The 25,367-nt window shown below is 38.0% G+C and overlaps 1 protein-coding gene across 1 annotated transcript in view; it reads left to right on the top strand.

Annotated features, from left to right (window-relative positions):
• The first annotated feature begins 651 nt into the window (after positions 1-651).
• The window catches only part of DCDC1 (doublecortin domain containing 1), a 322,276-nt gene continuing 297,560 nt past the window's right edge, over positions 652-25,367 (top strand). The window contains exons 1-4 of the mRNA XM_044426107.1: positions 652-753; positions 21,888-22,144; positions 23,929-24,088; positions 24,426-24,588. Coding sequence (XP_044282042.1) covers positions 652-753; positions 21,888-22,144; positions 23,929-24,088; positions 24,426-24,588 — 682 coding nt within the window. The remainder of the gene's footprint in view (positions 754-21,887; positions 22,145-23,928; positions 24,089-24,425; positions 24,589-25,367) is intronic.

Here is a 25,367-nt window from a genome sequence, read left to right on the forward strand (position 1 = left end):
CTTGTTTGTTTTTGGATTGTTTCATCATAAGGTTTATAAGGTATGATTATTTAGAAGTGGTTTATCATTGCCTTATTCTGTGCAGTGCTAACAAGAGCTAGCTTGAGTTTCACTGCCATTGTCTGTGAATGATCACCTTCAACTACTGCTACTGCCCATAGCTGCTCTTCAGGAGTTTATCCTCCCTCTCTCCTATTATCAATTCTCTTCTGCTGTTGTGACTATTATCCCTCAAAAAAGGTGGATGCATGTTTGTCTGCTTTGACCATTTGGCTTAGATCAGTGGTTCCCCAACCTTTTTGTCACCAGGGACTGGTTTTGTGGAAGACCAGTTTTCCACAGACCAGGAAGGGGAATGGTTTCAGGATAATTCAGGTGCATTACAGTGATGAGATAGTCTGGCCTTGTGGTGTCTTTGCTCTTGGCTTCTCTGACACTCTTAAACCCCCTCACCATAATAAAATGTCTGAAATGCTCTCCCCAAGGAGATTTGCCTGGCACTTTCCTTATACTCTTCTCAGTGCCAAGCAAAGACCTACCTTAAAAACATTTTAAAATATGATGCCACTAAACCTTCTTTTGTGTTTTATCTGTATTTTAATTGATGTTGTTTTATGAATTTAGGGTAGTGATGTTTTTAGCTGTCTTATAATGGTTTTGATTTCTGATTGTGAGCCACCAGGAGGTGCAGTGGGTGGCATACCAATGTTAACACCATCACCACCACCACCACCAACAAATATGCGTTTGCAGGTGCATGACCACTTAACCTTTCCAAGTATTTACATCTTCTCTACTTTTTAACTGAAATCTCCTGTACTAGGAATAGGTTTGAGAGCCTACCCCAGTGATGTTTCCTTTGAACATACAGCACTGATGTTCTGACCACACCAGTGTTTTTTCTCTTCTCAAAGGCAGTGTTACTGGAGCCTGCATTGGGTAATAAGCCATATACCATTTTGATTTTCCATAATATACCTGAGCAATAATTAGGGATAATCAAAATGACTTAACACAAATGTGCTTAGCCTTACACAACCCTATAACAGATTATAGGTTCTTTGAGTATTGTTTAACCCATGCATAGTCCACACTTGCTGGGTTTGTAGAAGACAACCACCCCGATTGGAGGTTGCATATTCAGACAGACAGTCACATGTGCCTCCACCTCACCTTGGATTAAATTCATAAAACAGCAGCATTGGATGAGAACAAAAAAGGCCATTGGAGCCAATCCCCTGTTCAATATGTTACTTAAGTTAAAGCATTCCTAGCAGATGGCTGTTCGGCTTAAGCTTGAATGCATCCAGTGTAGGAGAGCCCATGGGCTGTATTAGTTCCACTATTATATTACTCTAACAATCAGGAAGCTTTTCCTAATGTTCAGCTGGAATCTGGCTTCCTGTAACTTGAGTCCATGGTTCCATGTCCTACACTCTGGGATGAGCAAGATGCAATCCTGGCCTCCTTTATGTGACAACTTTTCAAGGTTAAATGAAAATAAATGTCATTTACTTCATGTGCTCATCTCAAAATATTGTGCTCTTCTGCTCCCCAGCTAGTAGTATCCTATGATGTGGATGGGGAAATGCACAGTGCAATGACTCATAGAAAGCTGTCATGTCATGTAACATACTCATTACATCTGTCCAGTTCCCAGCACAGATTGTCCTCTAAGTTAAACAAAGGACCCTCTGTTCAGTAAGCATATCTAACGAATTGCAATGGATCTGGATAATCTCCTTTGCAAGAAATATCTGGTTCTGAGATGCTGCCTCATGTTTTAGCAACTTGAAGAAAAGTAGAATATTGGACTTGAAAGAAAGTATCCAATACAGTAGCTTTTGGGAAGGTTATTTTTAACAAACCTTTTACCCCTATACTTTTTTGACATGATGGCACCTGTTGTAAAAAGGTGTCTACTGCTGTTTTTACTCATGTAGTCCATTCTACCCTAGCTGCTTGTACAAGCCATGAAAGACAAGGGTCAAGTACACATTTGGCATAGAACCATTTGCACACATGTTAAATAGCTATCTGTATGTCAACTGTAGGCGTTATAATAATACAAGAATAAGAATAAAGAGGTACCCTTCATTTGATGCTGAATTCTCACTGTTGTAGGACAGTACTGTTGTTGTGTTACAGTACTTTTGTTACAAATTGTATGGTACGGACTGCTCTGGTACAGACCGACAGTAGCACAAAAATGTTTGTGTAGGGAAATACGTACAAAGAAAGAGATAGTGCTGTTAGGCTACATAGCTTCTTCCCTAATCAAGTCATGCTCAGCTTGTTACCAGTCCTATTGATAGAGGCGGCAGAACTAGCATGTTTCCCCTTCTTATGTGTTGATCATCCTCTGATTTAGAACACTTGAAGAGAGCTTGTCATCTTAGATATCACTGTTCTATGGATGACATAAAGCTGTTGAACAGCATCCCAGTATCAAATTTATCTAGCTTCTATACTGCCCAATAGCTGAAGCTCTCCTCTATATCATGAAAAACAATTTACCTGGCATCATTACATCATAATGCATTTCCCTCTCCACATCATTGGATGTCCCTTGCAGAGGTGGGGAAGCACACAACACAATGATATGAGAACATGAAATAAATGATAGTACATGTTTCCAGGGAAAAGTGGGGAACTCAAGGGAAGGGAATGCTCCTTTCATAATATGTTATTCTGCTCTTTCTTTTTTCTCTAATGTTCAGCGTGACAACTAGCATATAGCCTTCTTTATGATATAGGTTGATTTTTCCATCTGTTCATTCATTTATTTAATTTAAAATATTTTACCCCGTCCTGTACAAAAATAATCCCAGAACGGCTTACAGTAATTAATCATTAATAATTAATCTTTGTGGGAAAAGGGATTGTCCCAGACTCCCACCAGTCACATCCAGCTCTGTCTCTTCTACCCATCCTTAAAAGATGTTCAGTGTTTGTGCTTTTGTCTGTGGGTTAGGAAGGGGATGCAAGTTTCCCTTGGTCTATGAGCCCTTACTAGCACATAACAGATCAAGTGTGATTATGGATTGTGTTGCATCAAGTATTTTTTTCTTTTCTCCTTGAAAATGGGTATGGGGATTGAGCTTGGGTGATCATGCTTGAAATTCAGAGCATTAACTTTCATTCTAGTAGGGCAATCTTCAAGAGAGTTACCATTTTGCAATGTATTTTAAGTTTATTTTCAGTATGTTTTGAAAACAGCTGCGGATTATCAAGTTACTATTTTAATTAGAAATGTAGACTTATGGCCTGAATGTTTATTGCTGATTTTATTGTCATATTACATTGTTCAATCAAATTTTCTTATTGTAAAGAAACTGTCAAGTAGTAGCCTGAACAGGCAAACTCAAATCAAAAAGCCAAGCATGTGTTAGTGTAATCCTAAACATATAACTTCTACTGTCATAAAATGAAAAACATTATAGGTCATTATTTGTCTATTTACACTGGATTATGCCCTGTAATTATATTTTAAACCTGAATGGTATTATTTAAAAAATCTCTCCTATCATTTATTAGTGTGCATGCTTACATGGTGAGGGAGTTGTGCACAATAACTCACGGAGAAGTAATATGCACAAGTCACTGAATGTTGCTTTCCCCCTGTTTCATCAGCAGCAATGTTCCACTGGATCAGTAGCTTTCCAAGTGCAGGTTGGAGCACCTCTCTTCACAGTAGGATTGTTGCTGATCCAGCCATCTGTGTCATTTCCATTTCCTGTACCAAACACAAGTGATGGTATTGGTTTACTAATTATATTATTAGCAGTAATAACAATAGTAACTGTGTCATTTCTTATAAATTAATTGATAAATTGGAGTCCATGTGCATAAAGGAAATAAGGGGTCTGCAATTACTAAAGGACCACCTGAGACCATCTACCTGTTTTCGATGATGGCATGGTGGTTGCATGGTCTCTGACTACATTTCATAAGAACAGAACTTTCAACAGAATCCATAAGTTACCTATATACACAGGGAGCAGTTCTTTTACGCATGTGAATAGGAAACCCTTAAATGAATAGATTTCAGGAAAGAAGCTGCCATATGTCAGTAAGTTCCAAATAATGTGACTTACTTCCTACACGATAATGTGTTTAATACCAGGTATAACTGTTATAATAGAAAAAGACTACTTGAACAATACACATTTCCAAAGTCCACAAAATGTCTAGGGAATTATTTAGGCACATACATTATTGTTTAAAATAAATGGTAGGACATATTCAGTCCAGTCTTTTGTAGCTCATTAGCAATTTCTTTAATGAGTTTCTTTTTTTAGTGATAGATAGTTAAAGTAACAGACAAGTGACAGATTGTTTGTCTTTAATGATTTTCCTATTTCAGGCCCATTACAAAGCAATTAGAAATCTGACAGCATTTTCACTCTGCATTACTGATTATCTAAAGTGATGAGAAACTAGAGGTGATGAATATTAATTGTATATTTTCATATGATTATCATAAATTATTACCTTGTCTAATGTGCTGCAGGTGAATTGAGAGCAAAAGGAGGAAATTCAGTCAGATATGATAATTCGACAGATAGTATGATTTGGTTTATTCTGTTGTCAGCAATGCCAATTTATCTGTATATTTTCCCCATTAAAATATCTACTACTTAACCTGAATTGAAGATGTGATGTTAATCGGATGTTAAGTCATTCTAGAACTAGGCTGATATTAGTTTATTGTTTTATTAATAATTGCTTTAAACATGCTTGTGTTGAATTATAAATACAAATGATAGTATATCATACAAAAATCTAAGTTTTTTTATTTAAAATTAGAAATTACATAGTTAAATACCTTTGAACAATTTGGAAATAGCTATGAGATGTATTAGCTGTGTAGTTTCAAAATGGTATCTGTAATAATACTAGTAATGATATTCTGAATCTGGCATCAGTTTGAGAGTTCCTCTATAGAAGTTCATAATTCAAATGATACGGTTCTATTTGAATAGATAATTTCTATTCAAATTTGAAGATATCTTAAAATAATTTAAGACAAACTGGAAGGCATTGCTGTTAGGGTCACTTCCTGAAGATGTGGATTTTTTTTTTTGCTACTTTACTACAGTTAAATACCAAGAACATTTATTAATGGGATATAGGAGTTAAGAGAATGGAGGTAAAGGCTTATAGTAAGAGGGTGACTGATATTATTAATATATGATAGTAGCATCCTTTTAGACTTTTTTAAAACACAATTTCTAGGAAAATGAGTTGTTTGTCTTCTTAAATAATTACTGGTTCTATTAAAAGAGAAAACATGGATGGAGGCTTTTCATCCTGTGTAAAATATATAACAAAAATCATAAGCAGGTAGCAAAAAGGCTTACTTCCAGGGTTAGTTCTTGCCAAAGTGAAGCCTATAGTATTGTCATCTATGAATGAATGGTAAGTAAATTATGGAACACTGTAAAATTATTATTATTATAGATTTCATACATATCAGATAACAGAATGCAAGAATTATTCTGTACAGCTGAAGCTTTATACTATTTATTGGACACAGAGATGGCTACTATCATTTTTGTCTCTGTGGCAATTAAAAAAATGAAGTTTATAATTTTTATTGCACATATTATAAAGATACTAAGGGCACAGTCCTATACATGCTTAGTCAGAATGATCTCCCACCATTCCCCAGTTAGCTGTTGGGAGTTGTAGGACTGTGTTCTAACTAAACATGCATAGGATTGTGTCTTACTTTTTAAACTATCTATTTAGTATATTGCCAATTATCATTATTATTTTATGCCCCTGAAGCCTGTTCTTAACATGTCATTGCTCTTATTCAAGTTGATTTGAATGAAACATTCAGATAATGTTTTGTCAGGTAACACATAAATTGCTTGTTAAACTTCAGACAGTTAGTGCTTTTTAATCAAGTTCTAATTGTTCAGGTAGAGCTATAAAATGTTGTCTAGCATTTCTTATATAAATCAATTCCAATTCTTGTTTATGGGCTGTGAAATCTGCTAAGCTGATTCCTAAATAAACTAAGATTTTCTATAGCAGCATTGTAAAAATACTTTTAAAAAGTAGTATTTGTATTATATATTCCTTTGCAGAGCTGACATCAGGGATAGGCTTGCTTGGGTACCTGAAAAGGGCCCACTAAGAAAACCCCTGGAGTTGCATTTTCTCTTCACCATTACAACTTTCGTGTTCACTAGAAAGTGAAGGAGGTGGTGAGAAAGAACAGTAGATTGAGGACCTAATTTCTGGCCCTCTGTCTGTCAAAGAGAGAAAGATCAGGAGCAATAGCAGGTGGTGACAAAAGTAATGAAAACATAGACTCACAGAGAAAATTTCCATTTCGGGGGTGTATTGCCAAGGGCCCTCAAAAACCTGGAATCAACACTGTTTCTTTACTATCTATCAGCTGTACAGTGTGTCTTTCGAACAATTCTAAATTTTCTTCAAAGGATTGTGGCTCAGGAAATGAATGTATGATGCTTCAATAGTAGGTGCAGGTGTGTGTTATTTATGTATGGGAAGGATATGTTCAACCATCCAGTATGGGCAATCATGAATATGTGAGTTTCAATAGTGGAGAAAATCACGGGACGAATCTGACCGAACACACTTACGTGCTCACTATTGAGCCTGTGCTGTGCCTCAGTTCTCTGCATTGCCTCCTCACAGTGCTGTCCAGCAAAGCTTTTCGAGTGGTGCATGGCCTTACAAATGTTGGCCAAAATAAAGAGGTGGTGCCACCCTCAACAGCCTGCTGTGATGACTTTGCCTAGCACTTTAAGGAGAAAATTGCTCAGATTCACCACAAGCTGGACTCCACAGTTGATCTGATTCCAGAATGGGAGGTGTCCAGAGTGCCATCTGATCCATCATTATTGGATGAGTTTCAGTTACTGTGGCCTGAGGAAGTGGACAAGATGCTTGGGATGGTATGCCCAACCACCTGTTTACTCAACCCTTACCCTTCCTGGCTACTTACGAAAGCCAGTCACGGGATTGGTCCCAGGAAGTTATTAACGCCTCACTGAAGGAGGGTTGGGTCCCTGCCCCTTTTAAAGGGGGCGGTGATCAGACCTGTCCTGAAGAAGGTGTCCCTAGACCCAGAGGTGGCTGCCAGTTATAGACCAGTGGCCAACATCCCATTTTTGGGCAAGGTGTTGGAGTGGGTGGTGGCAGGACAACTCCAAGCACTCTTGGACGATATGGATTATCTGGACTCTTTTCAGTCAGGCTTCAGATCCATTTACAGTACTGAATCTGCCTTGTTCCCCCTGTGTGATGACCTGTGCAGGGAGAGGGACAGAGGGAGTGCATCCCTGTTGGTTCTCCTGGACCTCTCAGCGGCTTTCGATACCATTGACCATGGTATCCTGGATAGGCTGGCCGGGTTGGGAGTTGGAGGCTCTGCATGGCAGTGGTTCTGCTCCTATCTGACCGGTCGATTCCAGAAGGTGGTGCTGGGGGACTATAGCTCTGTGCCATGGCAGCTTTGCCATGGAGTACCGCAGGGCTTTATTTTGTCCCCCGTGTTCTTAACATCTATATGAAACCGTTGGGAGAGGTCAACAGGAGGTTTGGGTTACAGACTCATCAGTATGCTGATGACACCCAGCTCTACCTCTCATTTACATCTAATCCAGGTGAGGCAGTAGCATTCCTAAACTGGTGCCTGGTTGAGGTAATGGGCTGAATGAGGGTCAATTAACTGAGACTCAATCCAGATAAGACGGAGGTCCTTTTGGTGGGCGGTTTGGGTTTTCAGGTAAGTGATTTTGGTCCTGTCCTGGATGGGGTTGCACTCCCTCTAAAGGACAGGGTCTGTAGCCTAGGAGTGCTCCTCGACCCGGAGCTGTCCCTGGAGGCCCAGGTAGCGGGGGTGGCAAGGAGTGCTTTCCTACATCTTTGGTTGATCCAACAGCTGCGCCCTTACCTGGACGAGCACTGCCTAGCTACAGTGACACATGCTCTGGTAACCTCCCAGTTGGATTATTGTAACATGCTCTATGTGGGGCTGCACTTGAAAATGGTCTGGACACTTCAATTGGTACAAAATAGAGCTGCCAGGTTGCCGATGGGGGCCACCCGTTATTCTCATATAACACTAGTCCTCTATCAGCTTCACTGGCTCCCAAGTGAAGTCCAAGCCCAATTCAAGGTGCTGGTACTAACCTACAAAGCCCTAAATGGCTTGGGACCAGGATACCTGAAGGAATGTCTCTTTCCCTATATGCCCTTAAGATTGGCAGGGGAGGCCTTCTCTGAAGGAGGTACAGAGGGTAACTACTCAGAGGAGGGCCTTCTCTGTGGTGGCGCCCAGTCTATGGAATATGCTCCCCAGAGAGCTCCGCCTGGCACCGACTTTCTACTCTTTCCGGCGCCAGGTAAAGACCTTTTTATTTATCCATAATTTTAATAATTAAATTAATAATTTTAATAAGAAATTAATAACGTTTTATCATCACATTTTCTTTTCCTTTTTGTCTCTTTTTAATTCTGAAAATTGTTATGATTGAATGTTTTAATGTTTATTATTGAATATTTTAATTTAATTTTATATGATTATTTAATTGTTGTAAGCTGTCCTGAGGCTATGCAAAGGATGAGATAGAAACGTTTATAATATAAATAAATAAATAAAGGACTGTTCTCTTCTTGAAACCTGTTGAGTCAGCAGAAAAAGAGGGTTTCATCTAAACAAAGAGTCGAAAGCATGCCATTTCAGAGAAAAAGTGAAACAAATATTGAGACCTTCAAGCATCTAGTACAAGCTTTTAGATAAGTTTCAAAATGGGAAGCTCCATTCTTATTCAGGAAACATCTACGTTAGGAGTTATTGCAAATGCTAGGACAGTTTCAATTTATGCAGGAGTAAAAGGGAAAGCACACTGTGAAGGAGCAGTGTGACCAGTATAAGGGAATGTCTTGCACTTAGAACCTGGAGTTTAATAAATGAACTTAAAAATGAAATGGTCCCTGAAGAAACATACAATACAGAAACCCCAAGAGACTTATAGAGCCACGTGTACTGACATACTGGTTGGATTTCCAGAGCATGACAAGCAATGCTGTATATGGTTGCCAGGGTACATGGTTTTTTATCATAATCTACCTGACAGTCAAGTGGTTTCTATGTTATTGTGGTTTCCATCCTCCCTGCTGTTGTCATACATCCTATCAGTCACTGCACCTGAAATTTAATCCCAATATGCATTTCTCCTTGCCTGTATTACCTGATTCTTCCTCAGTGGTTTGCATATAGAGACTGGATAGCTGGAGTGGCTCAGACTGTTGCTGCTCTTTCCAGGGAGCTCATATATTACATGCATATCAGGACCATGGAAAGCACAATGATAAGACATAGTGATACAGAGAAACCATAGAAGCAATTGTTTCTTATTGTGGTTCCTAAAAGACTAAACTTACCATGGTGAGATCCAATGACTGGGTGAAGACAACACAAGAGACCAACAGTGGTAAAAAACCGCAATGGCTTGCCATGTTCTCTGAACTCAGCTGCTCTGCATGCATCCCTAGATGTATGTTCCTGTCTTTAGGGATTTTATTAGCCTTACAGAATTAAAAGGATTTAAGGTGCTGTTCAATACCATGCTTATTATTTTCCATTTCTTGTCTGACAAGAGCATTTGGGACAAAGAGTACCCATATTTGTACAAGGTATATATGAAGCATTTCTTCATTTGCGATTTGCAGGCTTCTAACACAAGCTTTCATCTAACTGTCAGAGTTGAAGCTGCAGCCCCTATTTGACTATTGTCAAAAAGCAGTGGTCCATCATCTCCATTTCTCTCTCTCGTTAACCAAACTTAAAATTGCATAATGTGCTATCACTATTCAGTACATTTCCCCAGTGAGCAGCTGCCACCAAAATGAAGTTAGGATAGGGAAATATACAACATAATTTTGCATTACTATAGATCATTCAACATCATTTTGCATTACTATCATATACAAACATTTTGCGTTGCTAGAGATTATAAGCGGGAGAGAACAAGAGATTTAGAACTGCTACTGGGCTGACAGTCGTGCATTAAACCAAATGTGTTGTTCCCCTCTGACATGGGATGCAACTATTACGTCTCTTTTCTACATTGTACTGTGTATCAATCTTTACTTGCTTATGAGATGGTTAGAAGTGCCATACTGGATCAGACCAAAGGCCTATGTCAGGGCAGTCCAACTTTTTGTACTTCAAGGGCTGCATGAGTACTTCAACATGGAACCCAGGGGACCCACAATGAATTGCATTTCCATATTGTAAATTAAAATGATTGCTATATATTAATTTAATATAATATACACAATATATTTAAATATCCATTAAATGAGGGAGAATAATTTTAAGATATTTTAGTACTAACTGAATGAAAAAGAACACTTTGTGGACCCTTGATCTCTACAGAGACCACAGAGAGCTCCTTCTCTGAGTACAACCCAAGCACAAAGACTGCTCCAACCAGAACCCAAGCACGAAGGGCTGACTCATCCATTTTTTATCTGTTTGTCTTTCCCAGAAACCCTTCCCTGTGGACCCCCCCCCCCCCCCCCCCTTCCTTCTTGGCATTGGTGCATTGAGCCTCTTGTACGTGAACTGGCGAACTCTCCCCAGCATGCTCTGTCCGCTCCTGCTGACAAGTGTATGCTTTGCAAGGCCTCCAGTCCAACCCACTCTCTTCCTGAGCCTCAGGAAGAGACCAGGATGGGACATAGCCTCATGAGAGCTCACCACAACCATGGCCATGTGATCACTGGGATCCAGATTGGGGAGGGTATGGGGGGCTCCAAGTGGCAAGAAAGCTGCAGAACAAGGCCTCAGGGGCTACATGCAGCCTGAGGACCACATGTTGGACCACCCTGGCCTATTCAGTCCATCATACTTTTCCAACAGTGGCAAACTAGATGCTTATGGGAAGCCCACAAGCAGGACATGAACATAATTTAGCACCCTTCTGCCCATGTTCCAACTGTCACTCAGAAGCATAGCTATCTGCTACTCAAGGTAATATGTAATCAAAATGGCCAGTAATCATTGATAGTCTTGTCCTTTATGCAATTGTCTAGTCACCTTTGAAGACATTCAGGTTGGTAGGTGTCATATAATACATATGCTCGCAAATTCCATAGTTTAATCCTGCCCTATATGAAGAAGAAGAAGAAGGTCCTTTAATATTTTCTGAATATTTCACAGGTCAGCTTCTTTTGATGATTCCAGGGGCTAATATTAGAGGGGAAAAACATCTACTGATCTGTTTTTTTTTAATGCCTACCTTCATTTGTCCATATCCATCATACTTTCCTGATCATGTTTGTTGCTCTTTTGTGCAGTTTTACATTTGCCTTTTTGAGGTTCAATAACCAGAAGTATTTCAAATGTAGTCAAACCATAATATTGTATAAGTATGGTAAAATATTGGTAGCTTTTTAAAAAATTATTTTCCTAATGCTCCCCAGCATTATTTTCATCAAGCTACCATATTTCCTGGAAGTCACCACCATCTTACATGTCAAATTAGGCGTATTTTTGTCCCAGTGTCCATCATTTTACACTTGCTTACATTGAACTGCAGGTAGCATGTTAGTGGCCATTCTTCCATGTTGGAGAGAACCTTCTGGAATTCTTCATACTCCATTTTTCTTTTAACCACACTTAAATAATTTGTAATTGTTAGTAAGTATGGGCACATCACTTCTCGGTCCTAACTTCAAGTCATTTATGAACAAGTCAAAATGCCCGTCTCAATACAGATCCAGGTTTGGGGGAACTGCTTGTATAACCTGCTTACCCTGTATTGCAAGAATGATTTCTACTCTCAGATTTCTTTAACCATAAAAACACTTTTATTATTCCATTATTTCTAAGTTGTTCAGGATTCTTTCTTGTGGGATGTTTGGAAGTCAAAATAAACAAATGCAATACTGCATATAAGTTAAACAAGTGAGGAAAGCTAATATTTTCACATTGACAACATATCTTTTTCTGTTTGTAAAAATATAATAAGAAATGTGTTTCTTTCATCTGTTCTGCATCATACTGCATGGGTGGAAAAATTGTTCACATATTTGGAAGACTCTAGATATAGATGAAGACCTGTACCAGAAAAACAGGCATGTTTAGTGTCACTATGATTACTTGTTAGCACAAACTGCAATACAACATTTAAAGACAAGAGCATTGAAAGTGTTGTCTTTGTTGCTTATAAGCATGATAGATGGACAATATTTCACAGTTTACATTAAAAACATCTTTGTGAGAAAAGTAATTATCTAAAGATTATTAGAAGTTTGGATATTAAGATTATCTGTTTAATTTTTAATTGGCTTTTTTCAAGATAATTGGGTTTATTCCCACATGTCTGTGAGAAGAGGGCACTGGGCTAATTGGCTTTGATGCATATATATTTTTAAGAAAATATGAAATAATTCTGACATTCTTAACATTTGTCTTCTGATATAATTTCATTCAAAAATATAAACATATTTTGCCAGTTATAAATAGTAGGTCATTTATCATTCTCTGAATGTCCTTCATTCTCCCTTAATTTTAGTATTTGACAGTGAACAGATCTATGCTATGTATTGCCAATTCCATTTTTGAAGTCAGGTAAAATTTTCTTTTGCAGTTTTGCTTCACAGTTGTACAAAGTGTATAGAAAAAAACAAAGCTCTAATTTAGTGATGGTTGTGGTTCCTTCATATTGCAGCTCTGTTGATAGCCTGCTACGGTAAGTGAACAGTAATAACCAAAAAGGACAAAAGTCAGAAAGTAAACTTGAAAGATTTAGTCAATGGAAAGAAAACAAAAACATGCAGATTTTGCAGTGAGATGAGAGAGCAGTATATTAATGGAAAAATAGATACTGATTGAGTGGGGCACACTGTGAAATGTAAATGCAAAAACAATAGAAAATGGATCTAAGGGACAAAACAGTAGAAAGGATATAAATTTAGCAGCATTTTTTTTTATAAAAACAAAGTGGTCATGGTCATACAGCTACCATAAAGCATATTTTTATTATATATGTTACTAAACCCCAAATTACATCTACTTAAAACTTCCACCAGTTCAAACTAGCTAATGCCATCTATATTCTTAGCCATATAGTTTAGTCTAAATAGTTTGGAAGACATATAGCTGACCCAAGCAGAGAAGGCAGACTTGGGGTGAGTGTGGGGGAGGGGGGATGTAAAAGCTTAATGCATTCAAAGTTATCCATGAGCCAATCATCTAACCCCTAGAGACTAGAAGCAGATTCCAAAACTAGAGGAATTTAGTCAAAATAATAAATCCCTTCTATCAGAGAAGGCAAAAAAGGAAACTGGGATCCAAAAGACCCCAGAATAAGCAACAACCTGCTGACAAATTAAGCAAAATGAATAGTGCAAAAATGTAAAATTAAGCAGAAAGAATAAGTTCTGGTTCAGAAGTGTTCAGTGGTTTTTTTTGGACACCCCTATATTTTCCTGCCTTCCAGTTAGCTTTTTTCATTCTCTTTTGTATCAAGTAGCATTGGATTCTGGTTTAGTGAATAACGTTTTAGAAGCAGGACAAGAAGAGAAACCTGCAAAGATGGTTTTCCATTGTTTTGGAGGACATTTTCAAGTCTTACTTGAGGTATCAGGCTACAAGTGTGGGCTATGAGGTTCACCCAGAGCATGCCATATGGAGTAGTACACCTTCTGTCATCTTCCATACTGGACCATTGTCTTAGCCCAAATTTCTATTCTCTATCTTTTTTTATATATCAAAATTCATGCAGGCTTCTCTCCTCAAGAGAAAAAAGCCTACTTAGTAAACCAAACCGTATTCCATACATTCCATTTCACAGCTCCTCTATTTCTCTAAGCTAAACACTCCCAGTTGTTGTAGCTGCTGCTCATGGAGGAGTTACTTGAGTCCCTTGATCATTTTAGTTGTCCTTCTCTGCACTTACTCCAAGTCAGTAATGTCCTTTTTCAAGGAAGACAATCAGAACTGCACGCGATATTCTAAGCATGGTTGCACTAAAGATAGTAGAGCACAATCTTGGCAGTTCTGGTTTCAGTTCTGTTTTTAATTATACCTCACAAGTTTACCTTTTCACAGCAGCTGCACATGTGTCGACATTTTTATTGAGCTGTCTATTACAACCCCAGTATCCCTTTGACTCAGAGAATTTAGGGAAATTTGTTGACTTAGAGAAATGGTTACATTAATTTTGATTCAATATTTATTTATTAAACAGGCTATGGAAAATAGTGAAACTGAAAGTCCTGCCTCATCTTATGCTCTTCTGTCTGAAACAGAAGGAAAGTACAGAATTTCAACTTCACCACTGTCTTCATCTCAAACAAGTATAAATTGTACAGTACTGCAAAAGTATGTGAGTATAGTCCATCCAGTCCTATCTTTCCTCTTTTGTGGAATCTGTTCACTTACATCCTACAGACTGAATATACCTCTGACTCCTTACCTTTAGATTGTTCCATTCTCTTCTTTCTACTCCATTCTATACATTTCTGAAAAGTACTAAGCCCATCTACTTTTGTTTCATGTCATCCTGTCTAATGTCACACAACACATTTCTTCTCCCATCTGTCCTAACAGTCTCTTTTTCTCCTTTCTGTAATTTAAAATCTAAATGTAGTTTTTTTAAAGAAACCTTTCTGTTTACCTCCTCTCCTATGCAACCATGAACACATTTACCTTTTTTATAATAATAACCAAAAAGGTGGTATCAGTTAAGAACATATGAAAAACCCTGCAGAAGCAGAACAAATCTAATCTCCAGCATTCTGTTTTTACAGTGGTAAACCAGTGGCCCATTGAAAAACCCACAAGTTAGATATGAGTATAGCAGCACTCTCCCATTTGTGTTCCCCAACAACTGGCATACTGCCTCTCATATTGGAAGTAAAATATAGCCATCAAGATTAGAAGGTATTGGACAAGTTGGCACATCATGCTAAGTCACCCAGAAAGTAAGCCATGGTGGATTGGTAGTTTTCTCATTATTCCCAACCAACAGTTGGAAGTTTTGTGGCATGCCATGGCTGTTTTCCACTCAGCCTTCCTGCCTGCTCCTGATACATATCCTAAGTGCTTTTGGCGCAGAAAATCTAATTCCCTACATCAGTGCACTTTTTACCATTCACCCACTGGGACTTGTCAGCTTAGAGGGAATCCCTCCATAACAGACTGACAAATATGTATAATTATCTGAGCCATTGTGAGTATAGTTATGCTTTCACAACATTTTTTTTAAATTCAAGGTCTTAGGAGTGCAAGACCGCCTGTCTGTTTTTTAGCCTAGCACACCAAATCCCCCTTGTCAATGCACTTTCATCCTCTACTTCTGCTCTTGTCTTGGACATTACAACAAGCCATCCTGAACCCAACAACAAGCCATCGGTTCTCAGAGTAGCTTGTTTATAGAATACAACCCTTGATGAAAAACCAGTCTGGGTTCAGGTATTGAACAAGCTGAAACAACCCATAATGACAGCCTATCATGGCTTACTGTGTTGTGTAAATGAGGTAATTGATAGTTCCTTTACACATGATCTCATGGAATTAATTAATCTAGATCCATTTAAAAAGAAAGGTAAGTCTCATTCTTGAGTTTGTGTAATTCCAGACCTCTGGGACTGAACTCACAAAGTAGGCTAATATCAAAGATATTTGCTTGTGTCTCCGATATGTATATAATAGAAGTATGACATTATCAAGTGAATAAATGCAACTGATTATAATAGGAATATTACTATATAAATGCAATACATTTAAGAGAATGTTGGACATTATTTGCGGCAAGATTATCTCGGTACCTGAATAGTTTTGTCAGTTGTAAGTCTGAGGGCATTATTGCCTGAAGAGGAAGACCTCAGCTATGATCTTGTTAATACTGCTTTTATGAATAAGACCAGGAATGCATGAGAAATTGGTGGTTTCTTTGTTGTACCGCTTAGTCAGTCAAACTGTCTGTGTTTGTTAGGGTCATAAAGTTTTAGTGGTTGGTCTAATATTGATTAGTTCCTTTCCTCTTGAGCAAGAAGATATACTTGTAAGAGATTGTTATTTTGGCTCTCTCCTTGGGCAAGAGGATAAGGGGTCCCATGGCATGGCAGACTTCACATATTCAATGGCAGAGTCATTAGTGTCCCCACTTTCAGGATATTACTGTGTCTTCCAATGTATCTTACTTGTTGGATACATATCAGAAATTGCTATTAAGTATTTTTTGGAGTTTTCATTGCACATCTCAAGAAAGATTTTGTAGAGGCTGGACTGGGGGAGCAGGAGATGTAAGTCCATGGTAGACCATCTGCTACAGAAGAGCTCATTTTCAATCTGCAATGTCTCCCAGTAGATATAAGACTATTCTTTGAAATCCTGGAAAGCCCCTGCATGATAAAAATTATAGAATAGAACTAGTTAGACCTAGACCTAGTTGCGTGTGTGCGCGCGCACGCGCGCGTGCGTAGAAAAAATAAGGAAGTAGAATATTGGAGTACTTTTCCTGTGGTAAAAGATTGACAATTTGGGGGCTTTTTAGTTTGGAGTAGGGGGGTAATGTAGGAATTGTATGATGTGATCACCTGAACTTTCTAACTTTTCATTTTAAATGTAAAATAAGTGTAGGGCAGGGCATCTCTGATTCTGGTTGAGCAATGATATTTGGGGAAGGTGTTTAAACTTTTCTCCATGCCAATTTCTAATTTCCATGCAGTTAGCCACACTGAAGAAAAAAATATAGTGACTGTACCACCTCTACCACATATGTCGCTAAATGCAGCTTTGTTTGGGGGGGGGATTAAAATGGAGAAATGAAGCATAAAAAGGGTGTTTGTTTTTTGAAAGCAGTTTCCTATTGCCCTGCCCAACTTAACACTCAGAGTTGTTAACACCTGCTTTAGCATTGATGCTTTTAGGGGTATGTGGTTTGGTTTGGTTTGGTTTGACTAGAAAGTTTTATCATGAATCTAAGACATTAAGAAGACCATCCTGTAAATGTAGAAATGGGAAAAAAAAGTCCTACAACTATTGTACAGTCAGTATGGGTGGTTGGGGAATGCTGGAGATTATGAGTTTTTCTGTCTGAACCTGCATAGGATTGTAGGGTCAAGACAAATAAATGGAACTATTAATGTAGCACATAACAAGCATAAGTTATTAAGTATCTCAAGATGTGATGAAAGGAAATAACAAATGACTTTTTAATTAATGAAGATTAAAGAAAAGCCCACCAAATGGTGAAAATATACATGGAATACTGTGGTACCTCGGCTCACGAACGCCTCAGTTCACGACCAAATTGGGTTGTGAACAGAAATTTCAGAAAAATTTTGACTCAGGTCACAAAATCCACATTGAGTGATGATTGCAATTGTGCCCCTCTTCCCTGCATGATCGTGCTCAGGGGGTGGGGAGATGGCCGCGATTGCGGTCGTGCTCGTGCAGGGAAGACAGGCACAATTGTGGTTTTGCTCAGGGGGGAAGATGACCGTGATCATGCTCAGGGGGGAGATAGCGCCCATCTTCCCTGCACAAGCGTGAGCGTGATTGTGCCTGTCTCCCCCCAGTGTGCCCGCGATCGTGCCATCTCCCCCCGCCTGAGCACAATCACAGCCATCTCCCCCCCTGAACCCGATTGCTATTGCACGATTATGGTTTGGACTCTCCTCCAAACAATAACCTCCCACCCCCACAATTAGGTTAGTGTTCTCTACTGTACTTTGTTGTTCTTTGTAACTTTGTTTCAAATTTTTGTGATTAAAAAAATATTTACAGAATGGATTAACCTTATTTACATTGAACATTATGGGGAAATTTGACTTGGCTCGCAACCAATTTGGGTAGCACCCAGAGTCGTGGAAATGATTAAGTTCGTGAGCCGAGGCACCACTGTACTTATTGGTTTTTCTTTTCTACATGCCACTTTATTCTTGACCTTTCACATCTATGAGTCTTACACATGGCACCCTCCCCCCATTAATGTGAGGAATACTGTTTGCTGAATCAGCAAGTTGTTAGAGAACAATTATTGGAGAGTATGTTATAAAAACCAGCAAATCAACTAATTGAAAGCAACTTTCCCCATGGTTCGAATGGTTGCTAATGTCATAAAGGTAGGGTTTTTTTCTTACCCATTCTAAAATTAGGTCCTACAACACTCCCACTGTGGGACTGGGATGGTGATTGGTTCTGAAGGCCTCTGAGCTCCCCATACTCTCCCTGAGAACTCTCCCACACCTTTTTTGCTAAAACTTATACATTGTAGCAGTTTGAATGGGAGCCCTTGCTGCAGATCCATTTTTAGCAGGTGCGATCACTCAGAAAGCATGTTTGCTTGTGAAAGCATTGCCAGTGCCCAGAACTACAGGAAATGTTCACAGAGCGACTACTGAGTATTATCTGGGCCTTTATGAAGCCCCAGTTGTTGCTGCTGCCACTACAAATTTGGAGTGGATAGAGCGTAACAGTGGCAGGAAGGTCTGGTGCCAGTCTGTAAATAGGTTTGGAGAGCAGACTCCTTGAGTTCACCATTTTGAACAGCCCTTTTTTGATTGTCATCACTAATGCTTTTTTAAAGGAGAAGACAGATTTAGAGAGTGGACTCCCGAGTGAAAGGTTGCTGACCCTCTAAACACAATTACTTTGCACCTTTTCAACTTTTCAATGCACACTCTGCCAAAGCAATTCATGAAAAAAGATGAATTATGCACATGTAAAACATTGTTTTCAGACATCAAGCAAAATTATGGAGGATGGATCTGTCAGTAGATATTAGCCATGATTGCAACAGATGGAATCTCTGTTTTCACAGACGGTATAGCTCTGATTGCCAGATGGTGGGGGACACAAAACGGAGGAAAGTATATCTTTGTCATGCCTTGTTTGATATTTTTCCAGGGAAATCTGGTTGGGCACTGTTGCTTTACAAGATGGACCTTTGGTCTGATCCAGCAAAATCATTAAGCTCTTTCTTATTTTTGCAATAAAAATTTCTTTAAATTAATGTATAAAACTATTTATAGTCTACCTCTCAGCCCTCAAAATGGCCTCCAGTCAGTTTATAACTCTGAACATACATTTTATTACATTAAAAGTCAGCAGTGAAAAATGTACAATTACCTTAAAAGCATTATGAGAAGAAATAGCAACCATTCAAAAGTTATTAAAAGTATAAAGATAGTATTTATAACTAAGCATCTGTTTGTTGTCTTCTCAAGTTAGTTTGCTCTTTTGAAAATGTTTATTAATACATTAATATATATGAGTAATTATATAAATGATTGTTGAATAATTAACAACAAAGATTATATAAATTAATAAATTTACACTATTCATATTACAATCTATGTCATTAATTCACTTTCTAATTCATTTACCCAGTTCATTTTTAGCCATGTTACTCTTGGACATGTATGGGATTCTGGTTTTCTACTACTAATCCCAAATCAAATCTTCCTGCATTCTCTGTCATTCCCAAAGTATTCCAGCTTGTGTATGAACCTGGACCACTTTTCACTCAAAACTCACAATTTCTCCTGTCCCTGGGCGTTATGTGGGATACTTATTCCACAGCAGTAGTGGCTGATGACTGAGGCTGGTGGGCAGGTCACTGAAGGTGGAACCAGCCCATTTCATGCTGAAGATGATATGCAAGTCTGTTGACACTGTGATTTCAAGAGAGGGTTTGGATCTGATCCTTAATACAGTCATGTAGTGCTTTGAGCCCACATCTTGCTACTACACAGCAGGAATCCATTTCAAAGAGGAAACTGAAGACTTAACTTTAAAGACATGACTAAAAAGCAGTGGAGAAGAAATAAATATTCACAAATAGTCTTTAAAATTCATCAGAAATAAATCACCTTGCCACTCAGAAAAGCAAGGGTGTATACCACCCTTTAGGATTTTTAATCAAAGAGCTCACTAGGCAGGCTTTGCCTGATAGCCACTTCCCCCACAAACCCCACATACACAGAGTGTACATTTTGTCTAGACTGAACCCAAATAAAGACCAAATTAAGGGGTCTTTTTTTCTTCGGAGGTCAGGGATATAGGGCCATATATTGCAACCAGGCAGGTCGACAATGGAAAAAGAATTTTCTGCCTGGTCCTAGTTGCTTCATACTTCCTGCTCTGCTAGTGCTAGCACTAAGCAGTTGCAGAGAAGAATGCCCACTAGCATATTTTAACAGGCATGTCTGATCTCTGAGTTCTTCCAGGGCACTGGCCAGTGAAAGATCTTAAGAGATCAGAAATGACTGACAAGTTACCCTGGTCAGTGCTGCACAGCGGAAGCACACAAGAAAGTTTGTATTAGGGAACTGGAGCTGGTAAGATGTACAAGTGGGGTTGCTCTCTCTCTCTGTCTCTCTCTTGCACACACACACTAAGACCACATCTATCCCCAGCATTTTGAGTCACTAATGCAATAAAACCAAATTGAAAAGAAGCAAACCCATGGTCAACACACATTCATAGTTATCTCCACTCTCTCCCTTTGTTGCTGTTTATTCTAGTTCAAAGTATTCTTAGTCTGTGATTAACCATTGCACTGAAATCAAAGAGACTAAACATAAGAAATGCAATGCTGGAGCAGACCAGTCATCCATCTAGTCAAACATACTGTTCATGCAGGGGCAAACCAGCTGTCCATGGGCTCCCACAAGCATGAGTGTACAGCACCCTCCTATCCAAGTTCCCCAGCAACAGGTATATATAGTTATACGGCCTCTGATACCAGACCAAAATTTGGCTGGATATACCTACTGCTTTTTAATCTCTTTATGAGGCAGAAGAGTTGATCCTTTCTTGTGACATGAGTTGTGGAGGCATTTATGTGCCTAATGCAAACATGCAAATCCAGCGCCACCCTTCATCTTAAACTCTGAGATGAGAATGGGTTTTGGGTGTTTGAAGATCACAAATTCACATTGGGAGTAGGTAGTCCCTTAGATCCCAGGTCCTAAGCTATATAGGCTTTAAAATAAAGTTGGGCAACTGTGGGAGTCTGGGGGCCATGTTTTACCTTCCTGGATACCTCATGGGCCTGATTCCTGCTGGTGCCCCCCGGAATCCCCTGTGGCATATTACTCCAAAGTGGTAATCAGGTTAAGTTTAGCTTATTCTCAAGCTAAATATGACCGATTTACTATTATGTAGCAGGTAGTAGATTTTTTTATACCTGAACCTTCGTATTGCTAGGAGTCAGTGGTAGCCACAAGGGAGCTTGGGGTGGGGGGGGTCATGCATGTCTTGTTTAAAAGCTGAAACTAATACTTTAATTTGTGCTCAGAAATGTTCCCACAGTCAGTACAGCTGTTTAAAGACTAGTGTGGTTTATTCTGAGTCCAACCAGCGCTGTACTAGCTGTATTGTCAATCAGTCAAAATCTCGAGTAATCTTCAAATGCAGACCTATATACAACATATATCAGTAGTTTAGTTTGGACATTATCAGAGCCATTGGTATCTGCAGTTCATGTGCAGTTAGTGTGAACATTCCAGTATACAGAAGCTTCGTTGGTTATTTCTGAACTGAGCCAGTAAATCTGCCTTGAGTTGAAGATTAAAAAGCGTATCTTTACTCACATTTTAATAGATAATATATGTATAGCAAATATATTGATCATATCAAGAAGTTTTAAAAATAACTAAAATGTGCTTTGGATATCTTCTTTCTTCTTGACAATGTTGTGATAATTTCTCAATCCTTCAGTTATTCTTCTCCCTGTCTTAAAATTATCTGCCTGTTTTAATATTAGATAATTATCATTTCCATTAAACTAAATTCATTTTCTCAAGCATGAGTGTATGACTGTATTTTCCACGTAACCTTAAACCAGGATGGTTTTCCCTTGCTATTTTTCTTCCAGAAAGAGCATCTCACAGCTAAAAAAACAGAAGAAAAGCAAAGAAAGCCTCTACTTGGCCCTGAGAGTCCCCTGCAATCAACAGTAGTATCAGGAAGGTCAGGGCTTCAAGATGGTTCCACACATCAAATAAAATCAGTTCAGAGAAGTGATGGAATATCAGAACTAGTCAGCTACAAATCAAATAGTACAAACAATTTCTGCCTTATATCATCATCCAAGAGAAACAGACCTGCCAGTGCTCCACCAGGTCAGCTAAGGTAATCAAAGCTGTTCCATATTCCTTTTAACTATGACTGTTGCTGCTCTATTCCCTTTCAACTGACTCAAAGATTATTCAATTGACAGGCTTAAACTTATAATAAAAGGCAGTGCAGTATTTATGGCACCTAGTAGTATTGCAGTACAAACCTAAGTAAGTTTACTTAGAAGTAAGTCCCTCTGTATTTGCTGCTATTTTCTAGTAAGTATGCTTAGGATTGCTAGTTTAGTCATTCACACAACTGCTATAATGTGATAAAATGACTTATTTGAGAAGCTTTTATATGTATGAAGACGTCAGCAAGTCACATGTAGATTGTTATACATGAAGTTGTTTTGCTGCCAGTGAAAGGCGAATTCTGTATTCTGGTGAATGCATTGACCCATATCTGATATATCCATACCTGATCAGCAGGTGATAAGCCTGCATGAAATTTGCATCCTTTCACTGAAATGCATCCTGTATAGGAAATTTTGCTATTTTATTTAAAAATAGGGACCTTGTGAGCATGTGTGTGTGAAAGAGATGATATGATATATATACATTCAAATGCTTGAATATAGTTGCAGTGGAACAGTGAATTCTACTGAAATTGTTGAAACGTCTTATAATGGGCATTATCAAGAGAATACCTTTCCATATAATCAAACTGTACGCCAGCTATATTGCATTCTTTGAGTTATATGTAAATATTTAACCAATCTCTTATCCCATGCCACTAGTTTAATACCTCATCCGTACAAATTAGATGGCAGGATTGTCATGCTATGGAATCTATGTTGCTGTTTGCTCTTGCTTTCGTGTAACAACAGATGACAGTGAGGAACACTCTTCTCCCATGTATTTCCCACAATACATTAAATACTAAAAGCTCAAAAATGCAAGGAGAGAGCCTTACCACACATTAAACAAAAAGCCAGTAATAGAGCATACCAGCACTGCCTTCTTTGACCAATGGGAATTGCCTGGCTACTAAAACAAATCTGAGGAGGGCTATTTCCTTATACAGCTGAAGAACAAACTCACTTTCTAAATTGTACACTACAAATAGCAAAAAAGCACATTTATTTCAGAACAAGCTGATTGCATGGAAGATGCATTCACAAAACAAGCTGATTGTGTGGCACACAGAAACCCCAGAAAATATTGATCATAACATAAAAATCTAACTTGCAGTGGTGTAAATGAATATTTAAATCAACCAGGCTTTATGTAGTTGTACTCAGTGCATTCTTTCAGTTCCACTTTGAGGTCAATGGAACTAAAAACTGTGGTCTGATTCCACTTTTTTCAGTGTAAGCTGTACTGAACACAGGCTTACTTCCAAGTCAGTGTGAACACAATCACACTGTAGTTCTGCTTTGGTCAAAGGAATACTGTGGGGTTTTTTAAATGAAGCAGAAGAAGACTGTGAATGTCAAAATAGAAAGAAAAAGTTATTACTAATCAGATTGCACATAATTGACATTAAGAAGACAAATAGCAGTGAAGTCTTTAACATCTGTTTGGAATGTTGTGGTATGTATAGTAAGGAGAAATTCCACAGGAGCAATTTAAACCTGAGGTTTTATACATGGCATAGCAATTGAAATCATAACTGAGTTAATAAATATATTTAGAAAAAGAAGCATATTTTTATCTTCATTTAAAATATAAAATATTGCAACTTGAATAATTATTGAGGAAAACTATATTAAATAACATGTAGTTTTGGTATAGGTTCTTGAAAATTAGTTATTATTATCCACCTAACTTAGCTGAATTGGAATTGTTTTGCAACAGATGTCAACATTTTCCTCCTTCCAAATTCCACTTGGCCCAGAAGGCCTCTGAAGTACCCCACATTTTTAAACAACAGCCACAGATACTCAGAGTAACTGCTTATAAGAATGGTACAATAAATATATTTGCTAAAGTTACTGTACCACATTCCATCAAACTGGTAAGTATTAACATATTTTGGTAGGTATTTATTTCAATTTGGTTTTTAAAGAATCTATATTTTATTTGCAAATGAACCACTTCTCAGTTGTAAAACATAGTTATTACAAGTTTACCTTAAATTAGATCACATAGAAGCTGTCGAGTTTAATATAGAATGTGGAGATTCTATAAATTATTTTAATCCAACATTAACACTGATAGATCATATTTGGCAACTGGATGTATATATACAATATTTAGGAAAGTGCCATAGGTGTGTTTTTATTCTTTATTTTAAGTAAATTGTAGTAATTGATTTTGGTATTTATTTTTCTTACCTTTTTGTGTTCGTTTAGCTGCTGGAGGTGTGCACTGAAAAGCTGAAGCTGAATATGGCTGCACGACGAGTCTTCTTGGCAGACGGCACTGAAGCCATGGATGCTATAGACATACCCTATGATGCTGATGTTTATATTTCAACTGGAGAACCCTTTTCAAATCCATTCAAAAAAATTAAAGGTAAAAAATGCCACAGTCAGTGGCTTAAGGGGTGCAATTAAAAATGATTTTCATCCTGTCTTTTTGCATGGTTTAACAAAACTAATGTTTACTCATTTACAGCTCAGTAAGAGGATAATGTGCCTAATGAAAGAAAAATCTACTGACAGCCACATTTATTGCCGTTCATTAGCATTGGTGCTTAATTTAATATAGATCTGAATAGACATTAGGGAGCCTGCAGGAGGTTAAATGGTGAAAATATAATAAATTAAATCAGAGATTATTGAATTTACTGTTTAGTTTCACTGACATCTAACAGACACAATTCATTAGGCTTAATATACTAGCAAAAAATAGTTCAGAGTTTGAGTGCTTTATTAATTTAGTCATTTAACCTTTATTAAGACAAAGCATTAAAATAATTATCAGACTTTTTATGCAACAGTGTGGAATATTCACTCCAAAGTTACACATGCATTTATGTGTGTTCCTTTTCTAACATATTTTGAAATGGAAAATTCACTCTGAACTCATTGACTCGTTGCTAAATTTTATAATATGTCTTTACTTGTACTTAAGAATAAAATATAAAATTATAAAATGCTATGGAGTAAAACTTGTGGCAAATGAATGTTTATTGATTTGAACAAAAACGTTACCTAAATAATACTCATGTTATTCCACCTTATGGAATCAATCAAAGAGTTAGTAAACAACCTGCAATACCACATCATTAAGAAAATACATTGTCTTGGATAATAGCAATAATGCAGTTGACCTAGTTTTATTATCCAAAG

This window comes from Varanus komodoensis, unplaced genomic scaffold (genome assembly GCF_004798865.1).
Source record: "Varanus komodoensis strain SLA01 unplaced genomic scaffold, ASM479886v1 scaffold16, whole genome shotgun sequence".
Taxonomy (NCBI): Eukaryota; Metazoa; Chordata; class Lepidosauria; order Squamata; family Varanidae; genus Varanus; species Varanus komodoensis.